The sequence below is a fragment of the Mirounga leonina genome, unplaced genomic scaffold, assembly GCF_011800145.1.
Source record: "Mirounga leonina isolate KUSES-001 unplaced genomic scaffold, KU_Mleo_1.0 Mir_125, whole genome shotgun sequence".
Classification (NCBI taxonomy): Eukaryota; Metazoa; Chordata; class Mammalia; order Carnivora; family Phocidae; genus Mirounga; species Mirounga leonina.
In genome coordinates, this window is record NW_023270305.1 from 43,855,308 (window position 1) to 43,869,067 (window position 13,760).

Consider the following 13,760-nt stretch of genomic DNA (forward strand, 5'->3'; position numbering starts at 1 on the left):
TGGAGGAACCCTCCTTGTGTCAAGTGGCTAAAGGAGTCATGGGGCATAGGTCTGCTGGACAAGGCAAGGTGGGCACTAGGTGGTGGCTCGACCCACTGAACCCAAGGTCTGCCCTGGTCACCCCCACGTTTCATTCCAGACTCAGGATGTCAGGGCATTTCCAAGCACCTCGCCAAATGATTCCAGCAGCACAGAGGGAGGGGAGGAAGCACAACTGTATGGGGAACCCCCGTCTGGGTGACTCAGGACAGCCAGTCTGAAACCAAATATGTCTTTCCCGGAGCAGACTGGAGTGGACGTGCTTGTCTTTTCTTCCCCAGAGAGTTGAACTCTCACCTCTAACCTCTGGCCTGAGGACCCATTTCCGGTCCCTGGTCCCTCTCTCAGGATTTCCATTCTTTCAAAGAAGCCTCCAGGGTCGGGGGGTGACGATGAAGGGGGAGCTTTGTGGTAACTGGAGGCACTGCACCTTGACCGCAGTGTGGCGGGTGCACAGATCTCACATGGGTGACAAAATGACAGGGAACCACGCACACACGGTACTCATGTCCACTTCCTGCTTCTGATATCAAGCTTCGGTGTTGGAAAATGCAAGGGGGACACTGGGTGGAGGGTACAGGATTTCTCTACAGTATCTTTGCAACCTGCTATAAATCCACAGTCATGGCCCAACAAAAAGTTAAATACAAGCGTCTTACTTGAACAAAAAGACAAAAACCGAACACTTTTTAAAAAGTGCTTTGTGGGGTGGTGCTCGCGACAGGCGTGCTTTCTAGGGCGTGTGGGATCTTGCCTGGATTTACCGTCTCTGGCTCTCTGGATTCTGATCTGACCTTTCATCGTTTACCCCTCTTGAAGGATTTAACATTGCTACCTCCCAAGTATTTTTGTTTCAAAGAGGAGCTTGCAAAGAGCAATGTTTAACCAACGAAAGCATCAATGTTGCCACCACGGGCTTTGCTAGGTGCAGGTGGAAGCTCTAATTGGGAGTAGGAGTCAGGTGCCCGTCAGCCCCCACACGTGTGGAGCCCCGATCCCCACCCCGCAACTGTGACCGTGGCTGTCGGGGCTCTCGTTTCTGCCCTTTAGCGCGTCCCTGGCTCAGCGCGTCCTCCTTCCCCGTGAGGAGGAGAGAGGGGGTTGAGGGCAGTGGTGGTGCTGTGGGGACTCTATTTCCCTTCTTGTCAGTGTTTTCCTTTTATTTCAGTGAGCGGCACACACGCACACTGCACTCACACACACAAGCTGCGGGACCAAGGCCTTCGGTGGACAGTCTCTGAGCGGGGGGGCGGCCGGGCCGGCGTGCGCTGCTCCCCGCGCTCTGCGAGCCGGCTCCGGGCGGTGCACGGGGCAGGGGAGGCGGGGCGTGAGGTGCCTGGGGACTCGGTGTCGCGGGGGGGGGGGGGGGGAGGGGGGGGCGGTGGAGGCTTACACGTTGGCTTTCTTGCCTCCGCCAGGGCTGCCTGCTCTCCGGCTGTAGGGCTCGAAGGCCGAGGAGCCGAGCTCATAGCAGGCGGGCAGGTCCAGGAGCGCGGCAGCGGAAAAGCAGAGGGCTGGCCGTGGGGGTGGCGGCGGCGGGGACGCCGGGGCCGAGGTCACTGGGTTGAGGCACGGGGAGGAGTTCCTGGGGTCACCCAGTGAGGTGCCCCTGCGGTCGGCAGGCGGGCCCAGCAGGCCAGGGGTCAGCGCCAGGAGGCTGGGGGCCCTGGGCACGGACAGCAGGCGGCCCTGCTCCAGCAGCCGCAGGATGTTGGAGGTGGCAAAGGCCTCGGAGGCTGAGGACGACGCCCGCTTCTCCAGGTCTCTGCTCTGGTCTTTCTTCTGCTTGGTGCGGCGGTTCTGGAACCAGACCTTCACCTTGGGGCAGAGGGTGGGGAGGGGTGTCAGGAAGGGCGAAGCAAAGTGGGGCAGGTGGGAGGAGAAGAGGAGAGGGAGGACATGGGGGGTAAGGGAGTGGGGAGTGGGGGAGCAAGGGTGGAGCGAAAGGGGGAAGAAGAGCATTCAGAGCGGCATTAAGGCCTTCCCACACCAGCCTGCTCTGGGTGAGCCAATAAGGGACCCTGCCCTCCAGATCACGGACATGGGGTGTGTTCTAGAAGGCAGGCACAGACTCCTGGTGGGCAGCATCCTCGGCCTCGCAGAGTGCTCACCCCATAGGGAGGGGCATGGCCCGAGAAGGGCCAAAGCAGGGCCCTCTAAAGCATGCGGCCTCGGGCAGCCGCCCCTGCCCGGTGTGAGGACCATCCCACGGCTCCTGGTCTTGACCCCCACACTGCCTCTGAAGTGAGCTTTCTGACCCCATCTGTTTGAACCTTTCAGCAGCCACCTCCCACCTCATCCCCTACAACATGACAGGTCTCTTCACATGACACCAGGTGTGACAGCATACAGCAGCATGTTGAGGGGGGGCTTCCAAGGGCGACACTCTCAAACCTGGGGACAAAGAGTGCCAAGTCCTCCACATCTTAAGTGAAGCCACCAACAAAAGGGCAGAGAGAGCCCCTTTCCCAGGTCTATGAGAGGAGGCAGGACCAACCTCTACCATCACCCAGCGCCTGGTGCTCCCAGCCCTGCCCTGGTCTGTAGAAGAAACCGGAGGCTGGGAGGGAAGCTCAGTGGTCAGCCCTCATGGTGCCGGGATTTCCTCCCCACTGTGAGAAGGACAGCGTGCCCCCTTCACGGACAGCCAGGAGCAGGCTCTGGAAGAACCATGTGTAGCGACTAGAAAGGCCTGAGAGGAGAGTCTGACGTAGCTCCCCAGCTGGAACACTTGTCAAAGCCAGCCCTGCTGCGCCCAGATTTGTGTCCCAGGAGTACAGAGGCTGGGCTTGCTTCTGGCCTGGAGGTTTCAGGAGGCTGGCAGCTGGCTGGGACAGTGTGTGCCCGCAGGACAAGGGGGGATGCCGCAGAGTGGAGGGCGCACAAAGATAAAGGACGGGAGGGGCTTGCTGGTGGCCTCCAGCTTTGGGAGGGTGTAAGGGAGGCCAGCCACTCCTATGGCTCCCGTGAAGGAGCTCAGAGACAAGGAGGAGGAGGCAGGAGTGGGAGGGCTGCCTGGGTGAGGATGAGGGCTCCCTAGGGCGATGCCTCAGGACCCCACCTCCTAGGAGCAACCACCCCTCCAGCGCCCTCAACAGTGAGTCAGACCTGTTCTGAGTGGGGAAGGGGAAGAAGGGATTTGCAACAGACATGAGTTTGGTGTTTTAAATTGGACTGGATTGAGTTTCAATGACAGAAGTTAACCAGAAGGTTATGGGATCTACTTGAGGTTGATTGATTCGTTCATTCGCTCAATCATTCATTCAGCGGATGTGTGCTGAGTGCCTACTACCTGCTGGGCGCTGCCCTCAACGTGGGGAATCAGCAGTGAGGAAAGCAGAGCAAATCTTTGGTGTGGAGGGGACAGCATGGAGGGGGAGCCGGATGAAGAGGGCAAATGAGAACAGTCGCGACTGTCAGGCGGCGCGAAGGGCTTCGAGCAGTGTCTCTCAAATTGTTCTTGCTGAGGAACCACTTTTTAAAGTTTCCAGTCTGTCATAGACCAATGTTTTTGTCAAATACAGTTAAAACGAATTACACTTACTCTCCATTTCTGCACTTAACCGGTCCTGGACAGATAACAGTTTGCGGGGGACACCAGCCCGAGAACACCACTTGGAGAGACACTGGTTTGGAAAAAAGGGGGAGAGGGAGCAGAGGGGACTAGCTTATTCCTGGGTGGCAAACACAGCCTCTCTGAAAAGGTGACATTTGAAGGAGATATCAGCAAGGGAAGGCCAAGAAGCACTCGACCAAATATGGTTGAAGGAAGCGACTGGAAAGAAGAAAACCTTTCTAAGTTTGTCACTCCCGGAAACTCCAGGAAAGGGTCCCACCAGACCCTCGGGGGAAGTGGCTCTGTATGTCACTGGATTCCTCTCCCCTGCTGGGAAGTCCCCTGGCTTCTCTGCCCTGGTTAGCAGCCACCCTTGTAGGCCCTAGGCACCACCCCAAGACCATCCCAGCCTCAGTTTCTCATCTCAAAAATGGGGACAAAAATACCTGGACTGTTGCAGGGATCAGATAAGGAAGTCCATGTAGATGGCTCCGCATGGTGCCTGGCCCACCCTCCTGTGAGCTCCTGGCTCTGAACTCAGGGCAGAGGACAGACCCAGAAGTCAGGATTCCTGTCCTGGGGGAGCTGAGGGTCTAGGGGGAGGGTGGCATTGACCCACTCCCAGCAACAAAGGGAGTGGCAGTAACAAGAATGTGATCCATGGGGCGCTTGGGTGGCTCAGATGATTAAGCGTCTGCCTTCAGCTCAGGTCATGATCCCAGGGTCCTGGGATCAAGTCCCGCATAAGGCTCCCTGCTCCTTGGGAGTCTGCTTCTCCCTCTGCCTCTCTCTCTCTCTCTCTTCTCTGTCTCTCATGAATAAATAAATAAAATCTTTAAGGAAAAAAAAAAGAATGTGATCCATAAGGATGGACAAAGATTTTACAGGGCGTCTTGTCCTGCGGGGGCAGCAGGGAGGACATGTAGGCTGGCCCTGGGTGGGGGAGTCTCCTGGGGAGGAGGGTAAGGGAGGCAGGGGCTGGGGTCTGGCATGCCCATTTCTTGGGCCCTTATGGGCCCCATTGGGGGTTGTCAATTTGGGTTGCACTTTGAGATTATATGGAGTCATTTTCTTATAAAGCCTGATGCCCATGCCCCATCCCAGCTCACTAAATCAAAATCTCTGCGGGATGGGGCCTAGGCGTCCATATTTTTAAAATATTTCTGGGTGTGACTCTAACGTGTGAACTGTGGTAGAAGGTCCTGGAGCTGCAAAGGTGGGGGAGAAGCACCCTGCCTGTCTACTTCCTATCATCAGTCCCACAGTGCCTAAAGGGTGAATTCATAAGGCTCAGCAAACAAGTAAGAGACAGGCTCAGAGCGTCTGGGCTCATCCACCCCTTTCTTCCAGGAAGCTTTCGATTCTACCAAGGGGCCACCCTCTCTCAGGGTTAAATCTGGATACAGGTCCTTTAATGCCCAATTCAGTTGCATACTGGATAGGCCTGGGTCCTGTGCAGAAGCATACTTCCTGAGGTGCTGGCCTCCCCTTGCCTTCCTGGTGCCCTGCTGTGGTCTCCCTGCAGGCTGCCATCTTGCCTCCTCCCTCTCCTGGTTCCTCTGGAACTCAGTGAATGCTTGGGGCCTTCATGCCCTCATCCCTTGCTGGATCACACTGTGAGCCACACACCAGGGGAGGGGCATGGTTTCCAGCTGGCTGCCAAGACTAGGGAGGTGTTTTCTGGGAGATCATCTATCCTCCTCTCTGGGCTCATGGTTGGTGTTAAATCCCAAGCCTCACTGTGGATTTAGAAATGGCATTAATCTTTAAGAGGCTGCTTCCTGTGACTGTGGGCACATTCCTATGAACGGTACTTGTGTATCTGGGATGGCCCTGGTTTTTGTAACCTGGAAGGTACCACCTACTCTGCTGTTCTGGACGAAGTCATCTGGGGCAGAGGTGATGGGTATGGGGCTGAAGTAATTGTCGAAGAGCCAGAGCTGCTCTTATCCAAGCTAAGTGGTGATTAAGTCAGTATTGGGACTTGGCAGTTTGTTTTCAGCCTAGAGCCTGGGGCCCCGGCCTTGAAAAAGTCCCCCGGTCAGCCGAGTGAGGGGAGTCCTGAAGCCAGCCTCCCACCTTCCCTTTCTCCACAGCCATGTTTCTTGTTTCCTGCTCTGCCTCTAGTCATTCATTCATACAACACATAAACAGCAAGCATCCAGTCCATGTCAGCATTGCCAGGTGCTGAGAAAAAAGGAATACCTAAAACTTTATCTGCACCCATTTAATTCTCAGACACCAGCAGTGGGGGAGGTGGACAGGTCAGCAAGTGTTACAAGACAGTAAATGTTTTGGTAGAAGCAGCAAACAAGATAGTGGAGAAGATCCTGGGGTCAGACAGACCTGGATTCAATGCCAGTTCTCTCCTTGATTAGTGAGAATGGCATGGGGCAAGTTACTTAAACTCTCTGTGCCTCAGTTTCCTTATCTGTAAAATGGGATTGTAATAATGCTTCCTCATAGATTTGCTGTGATAACTCAATGAGCTAATACTAGTGGATTTAGTAAAATGTCTGGCAGATGCTGAAGTCTTTCCAATAGGGTGGTACCACATTAGCTGAAAAACATAGAGGTTGTCAGGTCTTTCCTAGAAATTCTGACTTGGAAACTGTGGGCCGAGCATGGAATCTGAATCAGGACTCTGTATGTTAATGAGAACCTCAGGGGTTCTCCATAAAGGTGGTCTGCAGACCATACTTTGAGAAACACTGGTTTAACCACGCGCTACATATTCTCCTTGAAACAAAGCATGGTGACAAGGTGTATCAGGGGGTTTCTAAACACAGGGAGAACTGGGCTAAGTGGGACTGTCCTAGTTCTCTGATGTGGGGAAGAGCACATGCCACTCTAGGGGGATGGGGGGTGGGGGTGATTCTGATGGTTCTGAGAAATAGCTCTCTCTGAGACCCCCTCCTGCTCTCTAGCCCTGGAGTCTCGGCAATCCCAGGGCCAGAGGTCAGTTGTGTTCTGCCTGGTTCGCTGTCCCAAGCTCTGAAGAACACTTCAGCCTGCAGAACTCTGTAGGTGGTGGGGAGGGAAGGCTTCACTGTTCTGTCCACCAGGTCCTGTAAGGGGGTTCTCATTAAAAGTGCAGACAACTGAACTGGGCACATAGAGGTTAAGGAAGAGATAGGGAATGAGAATGGGCCCTGAGTGAGCCCACATTCTCTCTGCCTGAATTAGGACCCTACTGATATCCAGGAAGGGGGTAAAGATGCTGGTTGGCAGGAGGAAGAGAAGTGGACAGAGGCAATTGCTCGGAAGCAGTTGGGGGCATAGTCCGGGGAGCGCCAGAGGGGAGGGCTGCACGTGGCACTGAAGTCCTTGGGTCCAAAATGACCTTCAGCTTCCGCTGTCTACTAGGCCTGGCTACACCATGGTTCCTGTTCTTGGATTTCCAGAAGATTGTGTCTCCTGTTTTACCCCTTCGGAGTCCATCTGTCATTTGAGCACACTTGAAGGAATCTCTTATCCTTTCCCCCAGAAGAGCCCAGACCAAGACACTTAGGTAAATCAGAGAAACACCAACCCCCAGAGAAAACTCTGACATATCTTCCTGACCTCTCCCCTTGGATCTCAAACTGAACTGATCCAAAACAAAACTCTAGGTTCTTCTCCCACTGTCCTGCTCCTCCCCAGCTTTCTCAACCTGTTGACGTGGCATCAGTGACCATTTTTCACCATACACCTGTTCCAGCCCCAGCCACTTCTCTCCCTTGCCCTGTGCACGTAATTCATGATGAGCAAGTCCTAACAGGTTCTCCAAATTAGAGTACATCTCAGATCAGTTCACTTCTCTCCTCCACCATCACTCAGAGTCTGAGACAACACGGCAGTGGCCCCACCTCGTCCTCTCGTCCCCATTCTCCAGATGTCAGAGTGACCTCTGTAAAATGCCAGCAGTCCTCCCTTCAACACCTCACCAGGGCCTCTAGACACTATCTGCTCTGCCCCACCTACCTTCCTATTACCTTCCAACTCCAGCCACACTGGCCTTCGGACACTTCCAGAACATTCTATGCTAGTTCTCACCTCCAGGTCTTCACAGTTACCCTGAGTCTTGACTCCTCTTCTTCTGGCTCTTCCTCTGGCTGACTCTTCCCTGTCATTCACACCTCAGCCCACTGTCATTCATCTCCTCAAAGATCTCAAAAGATACTATGTATCTCCTGGCACATAGTAGGCATTCAGTAATAATTTTGAACAGAGGTATGGGTGAATATACAGAGAATTCCACCAAATTTTAGCTGTATATCCTAGGGCAAGTTACTAACCTCTCTGAGTTTCCTGAAATGGGGATAGCATTACCCATAAAACCATCTTTTTATAGATTACATGAGCTAATGAATGTGCCTTCTTGATTTTTAATTTTTTTAAGGATTTTTTTTTTCTTAAGTAGGCTCCATGCTGGGCTTGAACTCATGACCCTGAGATCAAGACCTAAGATGAGATTAAGAGCCGATGCTAACGAACTGAGCCACCCAGTGGCCCCTAAAATATTTTATTTTTAAATAATCTCTATACCCAGTGTGGGCCTTGAATTTATGACCCCGAGATCAAGAGTCGCATTCTCCACTGACTGAGCCAACCAGGTGCCCCACATATGCCTACCTTAAATTTTGAGCATGTTATTTAATTGCTTTGTGCCTCAGTTTCCCTCTCTTTAAAGCAGAAATAATAAAGGCCTATTCTGGTATTTAAAAAGTGTACATATTTGACCTTTGTCCCTGGTTCTTGATACAGAGCCCCTAAAACCCTTGGAACTCCTTGAGTGAGAGGAGTGTCTTCTGTCATTGATAACAGGCCCCTTTAAGCCACACCTGAGTTTATGCTAACAAGGTGACTCAGTGGGCCTTGCACAGTTTCAGGAGCACTGGTCCCAGAAAGACCACACCTGTGATTAGAGGTTTGGAGTCCCCACCCCTGCCCTCCTGGGAGGGAATGGGGCTGGCTTATAAAAACTCTTCAGCAGTAGGATTCAGAGAGCGTCTGGGTTGATGAGCATGCTGGGGGGTGGCACACCCAGAAATGGTATAGAAGCTCCTCGAACACCCCCACCCCAACATCTTGCTCTATGCATCTCTTCCATTTGGCTCTATCTCCCCTGCCACCAAATTGGGCTATTTCTGAGTTCTATCCTTTACAATAAACCTGTAAATGAAAGGAAAATGTGGGACGCCTGGGTGGCTCAGATGGTTAAGCGTCTGCCTTCGGCTCAGGTCATGATCCCAGGGTCCTGGGATCAAGCCCCACATCGGGCTCTGTGCTCAGCAGGGAGCCTGCTTCTCCCTCTCCCTCTGCCTGCCTGTCTGCCTACTTGTGATCTCTCTCTCTCTGTCAAATAAATAAATAAAATCTTAAAAAAAAAAAAAAGAAAGGAAAATGTTTTCCTGAGTTCTGTGAGTCATTCCAACACATTGCCAAACCTGAGGAGGGAGACGTGGGCGCCCCCAATTTTAGAGCTGGCCAGTCAGAAGTACAGGTGGCCCCTGGGGACTTGCATCTGGCACCTGATGGGAGACTGTCCTGTGGGACTGAGGCTTACGCCGCGTCGTCTGTGCTCACAGCAGGAGTTGGCGTCAGAATTGCATTGACTAGTTTGACACCCAGCTGGTGAGAGAGAATGGCAGAATCGGTTGCTGTTGGTGTTGGGAAACACCACACATTGGGTGTCAGAAGTGTGGTCGGAAGAAAAACCTCACTCCCCTCCCACGAGGTCTTGGTGAGGACTACATAATTTAGGCCACGTCAAGTACTTAGAGCCTGGTACAGAGGAAGGTCTCTGTAAAGGTTAACTGTGCCTTATAGTATCTGCAAGACCTGGGGCTGGGGACAGAGAAAGGATGGGGGTAAGCAAGAGTCAGTAAGTGGAGGATTCACTGAGGGGTCTCTGTTTGCCCAGTTGTGTGCTAAGCTCCCCAAGGAGACCTGAAAAGGAGATGGGGCTTTCAAACACATTCTTGTCCTTGGGAAGTTGGGCGCTAGCTGGTGCCCACCACACCACACACACACAAACACACACACACATATACACACACACTTTACCAAGCCATGTGGAAGGGTCTCTCGGAATGAGGTCTTACGGAAGTCTTCCTGGAAGAGGAGGGGTTTGACCTTGACCATCAAGGGCAGGTACACGTAGGGTGTCTAGGAGGCAGAGCAGGGGAAGGATGAGGACCGAGAAGGAGCCTGGGCATCTGAGGTGCCCTTGGAGAGTAGAGCTTTCGGGTAGAGTGTGCGGGCAAAACTAGGCCAGGCAGAGGGGAGTTAGGACAGGGAGGGGCAGGTATCAAGGGGTGACTCTATGCCTGACTTTCCCCCCAGGAGCTCTGGCCTGGCCCAGCCCCCACAGCCCTCTGTCTGGCAGGACCCGGCTTTCCAGCCTCCAGACCAAGCATAGCTGCAGCGAGGGCCCCTGCTGGCCCAGGCCGTCTGCAGGGTTGCTCTTGGGACTCAGCAACTGGCAACAGCAGGACAAGAGGTCCAGGCGGAGATGGCCCAGGCCCGCAGGACCTCAGCCACCCCTGACGTCGCTGCAGGGTGCCAGGCACTGCGGGGCCTCCCTTATCCGCCCGCGCCTTCCCCGGCAGCGCCCCCTTCCAGACTGTCTGCCTACTCACTCCTCTCCTTCTTTGCCTCTTCCTGCTCTAAGTCTTGCTTTGGCCGTTGTCATACATTTATTGACTGAGCTCCCTCATAGATGACATTAACCTACCAGAGCTCTTGCTCAACTAAGGGTCCCCGAGTCATTCCTTAAAAGCTCCAGGATGGTTGCCGGTTGATAGGTAGCATGAAGATGCCAGACTGCCTGCCCAAGTCCTAGCCCTGGGGCTTATTAGTTGTATGACCTTGGGCATAACCTCTCCTCCTCTGTAAAATGGGATAAGACAGGGAGCTACATCACTGGGTTGCTGGGAGGCATTGGTGAATTACCATATGGGGAGCCCTCAGAGCCGCTCCTGGGCACACTGAGCACTCGGTGGTCTTATTATCACTATCGTTATCCTGAATCTCTGTTACCAGCTTGAAAATGCCTCCATTCACACAGAGTGCAAACGCTTTTCCTTTGGCTTAAGCTTATTATTGTTAAAATGCTAAGCCCTTCCTGGGTGAAGGGGGTGTTCAGACTCCTTCTCTCCAGCAAGAACTTCTGAGGCACAGTGGGATCAAGGGTATGTATGGAGGGAATGTATGGAGGGTGGGGAAAGGCCCAGAATGGGGAAATGAGAAGTCCTCAACCCAATTCTGTAATGTTTCTTCTCGTCCCTGGAATCTTTGCTCCTGGCAAGCCAACCCCTCCCCATCGTTTACTGCAGGGTCCCTCCCGCACCAACACCTCCCTGAGTCACTCCCTGCATCCTGGACGCCCCTCCTTCCTATTTCTCTGGCCGTTTCCCATATTCCACCCCAAAGTGCCTGATGCAGTCGCGGGGCCCCCTATTGGTCTACGCCAGCGCTCTCTTGTCCGCACTATATTTACTACTCTGGTTTACCTCTAAGCTTTTCCCTAACGCATATCTGAACTCCTCCAAAGCTGGGTCTCCCTTTAGCATCCCACAGGTCTCATACCCCACAAAGTCCCCAGGCTGCAGGGCAGGGGTGGAGCGGCCTGGCCCTACTGGCTTACCTGGGTCTCAGAGAGGTTCAGCTGGCGGGCCAGCTTGGTGCGCTCCCGGCCCACCACGTACTGACAGCGCTGGAACTCCATTTCCAGGTGGTAGAGCTGCTCGGCCGTGAAGGATGTGCGAGTCCGCTTGGGCCGGTCCAGGTCCAGACCCTTAGGCAGGATGATCTCCCGGATGGTCCCTTTGGCATCTGCAGGGCCATGAAAAGAGGCTGGTTAGTTCACTAGGTAAGGAGTTAGGCCACCAACAATCATCTTCACAAGAGGTAGTGTGATCTAATGGGGAGCTCTTTGGGCCTGGGTCTGGCTCTGTGACCTCTGACAAGTGGCTTACCCTCTCTGGGCCTAGCTTCCTTAATCACTCAATGCAGTATGTTGTATCTATTCAGCATATATATGTGAATGGGCCTCATTACAAATTTCAAGTCCACTGCCATAGTCTGGGCAGAAAGGATTTGCTCTGACCCAGCCAGGATTCTATTCCCTCAGCAGAGTAAAAGGACAAATGGAAAGAGATATACCAAGTCCTCAAGTATAGAGGAGAGGATGGGTTAGAATTGGGTCTGATCAGTCAGGTAAGGCTTACTGGAGGAGATGTCCAGAGCCAGGTCCTGAGCCCTGTGGACAGGTGTGCATGCATGGGTGAGCACTCAGTCCACAGACCCTCCTGGGGTCCACAAAGAGGCTAGCTAGTATGGGGTGGAGGGCAGCCTGGGGAGCTGGGATCCCCAGGAAAGAGTCCAAGGACCACTGCCACCAATCAAGCTGCTGGGGTGCCTTCCAGAGGGGAGATTTCTACCACTCGCCATGTACCTAGTTCTGAGCAATAGGACCACCCTCCTGGGTCCTAACCTAATACCATCCATGCATAGAGTCTCTAATATTTTGAAGCCTACTTAAGAGAGGTTGAAAACCTTGCAGCCTATATTCACCGGATATTCCCACTCAAAGAACTGAGAAACAAAAACAAAATGTTCGCAAAAGTAAAATATGAATTGGAGGGGGGGGCTTCTGTATATACACCAGCTTTAACTATAGGGGCAGAGATGATCCATGTTCACCCTCTAGAAGCATATGGCAGAGCTGCTCATGTTTTAGGCATAATAAAAGCTGACACCTCTGCTGTGTTTGCTCTGGGCCAGGCACTGTTTTCAGCACTCGAACCCTCCCAATGTCTCAGTGAAGCTGGATTATTATTAGTCCCATTCTTTTTTTTTTTTTAGATTTTTTATTTATTTATTCATGAGAGACAGAGAGAGAGAGAGAGAGGCAGAGGGAGAAGCAGGCTCCCAAGGAGCAGAGAGCCCGATGCGGGACTCGATCCCAGGACGCTGGGATCATGACCTGAGCCGAAGGCAGACGCTTAACCATCTGAGCCACCCAGGCGTCCCTATTAGTCCCATTCTACAGATAGGGAAGTGAAGGAACACATTTTAAGTAACTCACCCGAGGCCACACTGACAGTGTTCCATCAGCTGTATAAATACCCTTACTTTACTTTATGAATACCATCTTTTGGTAATACTTAATGATTCAATGGATAGGTTATAATGAAGAGAACTTGGGTCATGGGTATAAAAAAATGGAATCTTCTGGACAGGTTCCTCAGTGCCCTGGAAGGCAGAGGAAAAGACTTGCATTTGGGATGTACCATCTGTCAGGGGACTCCTGTGAGCCTCACCACTGTGGATTCTGCTTTTAGAATCCCTGCTCTAGAGGGTGACCCTGACCCCTGTCCCTCTGAATCCTCCACCATATGGTTTATGAGATGGTTCTTCCTGGCTCCTGCCAGGGCCTGCTCACATTTCCTCCTCCAGGGTATGTGTTAGCTCCTTGTAGGCTCCTGGCTCGCAGGTCCTGCCCCTGCCCTCGGAGGTGCTCAGTCGAGCCTGGGGAGAAGCTGTGTCTGGGTCAGGGAATACAGTCACTCTCAGAGGTGGTCTTCCCCTTACTAGGCGTGTCTTGTGAGGGGACTGGGCAGAGCTCATCAGATGGACATGGGCCCTGCTCTTGAGGTGGTGGTGGGAACCACAGGCCTTTTGGGACAACTCAAACTTTCCCTCTCTGATACTTTCTACATTCCGAAAAGGTGGGGAGGTTGTATTTGCAACCCCATTGACTGGGTTCCCTTTGCTCAGGTCCTATTATTTCCAATTGCAAGATCTGTCTCAGAACTTCCTCACAACACCCAAGTGACTCCATCTCTAAAGGCCTTGATTTTTTTTTAAGATTTTATTTATTTATTTATTTATTTATTTGACAGAGAAAGACCTGAGAGAGGGAACACAAGCAGGGGGGAGTGGGAGAGGGAGAAGCAGGCTTCCCGCTGAGCAGGGAGCCCGATGCGGGGCTCGATCCCAGGACCCTGGGACCATGACCTGAGCCGAAGGCAGACGCTTAATGACTGAGCCACCCAGGCGCCCCTAAAGGCCTTGATTTTATTAAAAGTGTTTTGGGGGGTGTAGACTGGAGGAAGGGTGGTGGGTGTCATATGGGTGATAGCAGTTTCACATCTCCTCAGTGAGTCTCTGGAGACCA

General features: G+C 52.9%; 1 protein-coding gene across 2 annotated transcripts in view; it reads right to left on the minus strand.

Annotated features, from left to right (window-relative positions):
- Window positions 1-1,427: 1,427 nt before the first annotated feature.
- Window positions 1,428-13,760, minus strand: part of VAX2 (ventral anterior homeobox 2) — a 28,036-nt gene continuing 15,703 nt past the window's right edge. Inside the window, exons 2-4 of one of the 2 annotated variants that reach the window (XM_035001349.1) lie at window positions 11,226-11,413; window positions 9,644-9,745; window positions 1,428-1,857 (exon numbers count right to left, since the gene is read on the minus strand). In XM_035001349.1, the coding sequence (XP_034857240.1) occupies window positions 1,429-1,857; window positions 9,644-9,745; window positions 11,226-11,413 (719 nt within the window). In that variant the 3' untranslated portion in view covers window position 1,428. The remainder of the gene's footprint in view (window positions 1,858-9,643; window positions 9,746-11,225; window positions 11,414-13,760) is intronic. The other variant, XM_035001350.1, reaches the window with a different exon arrangement.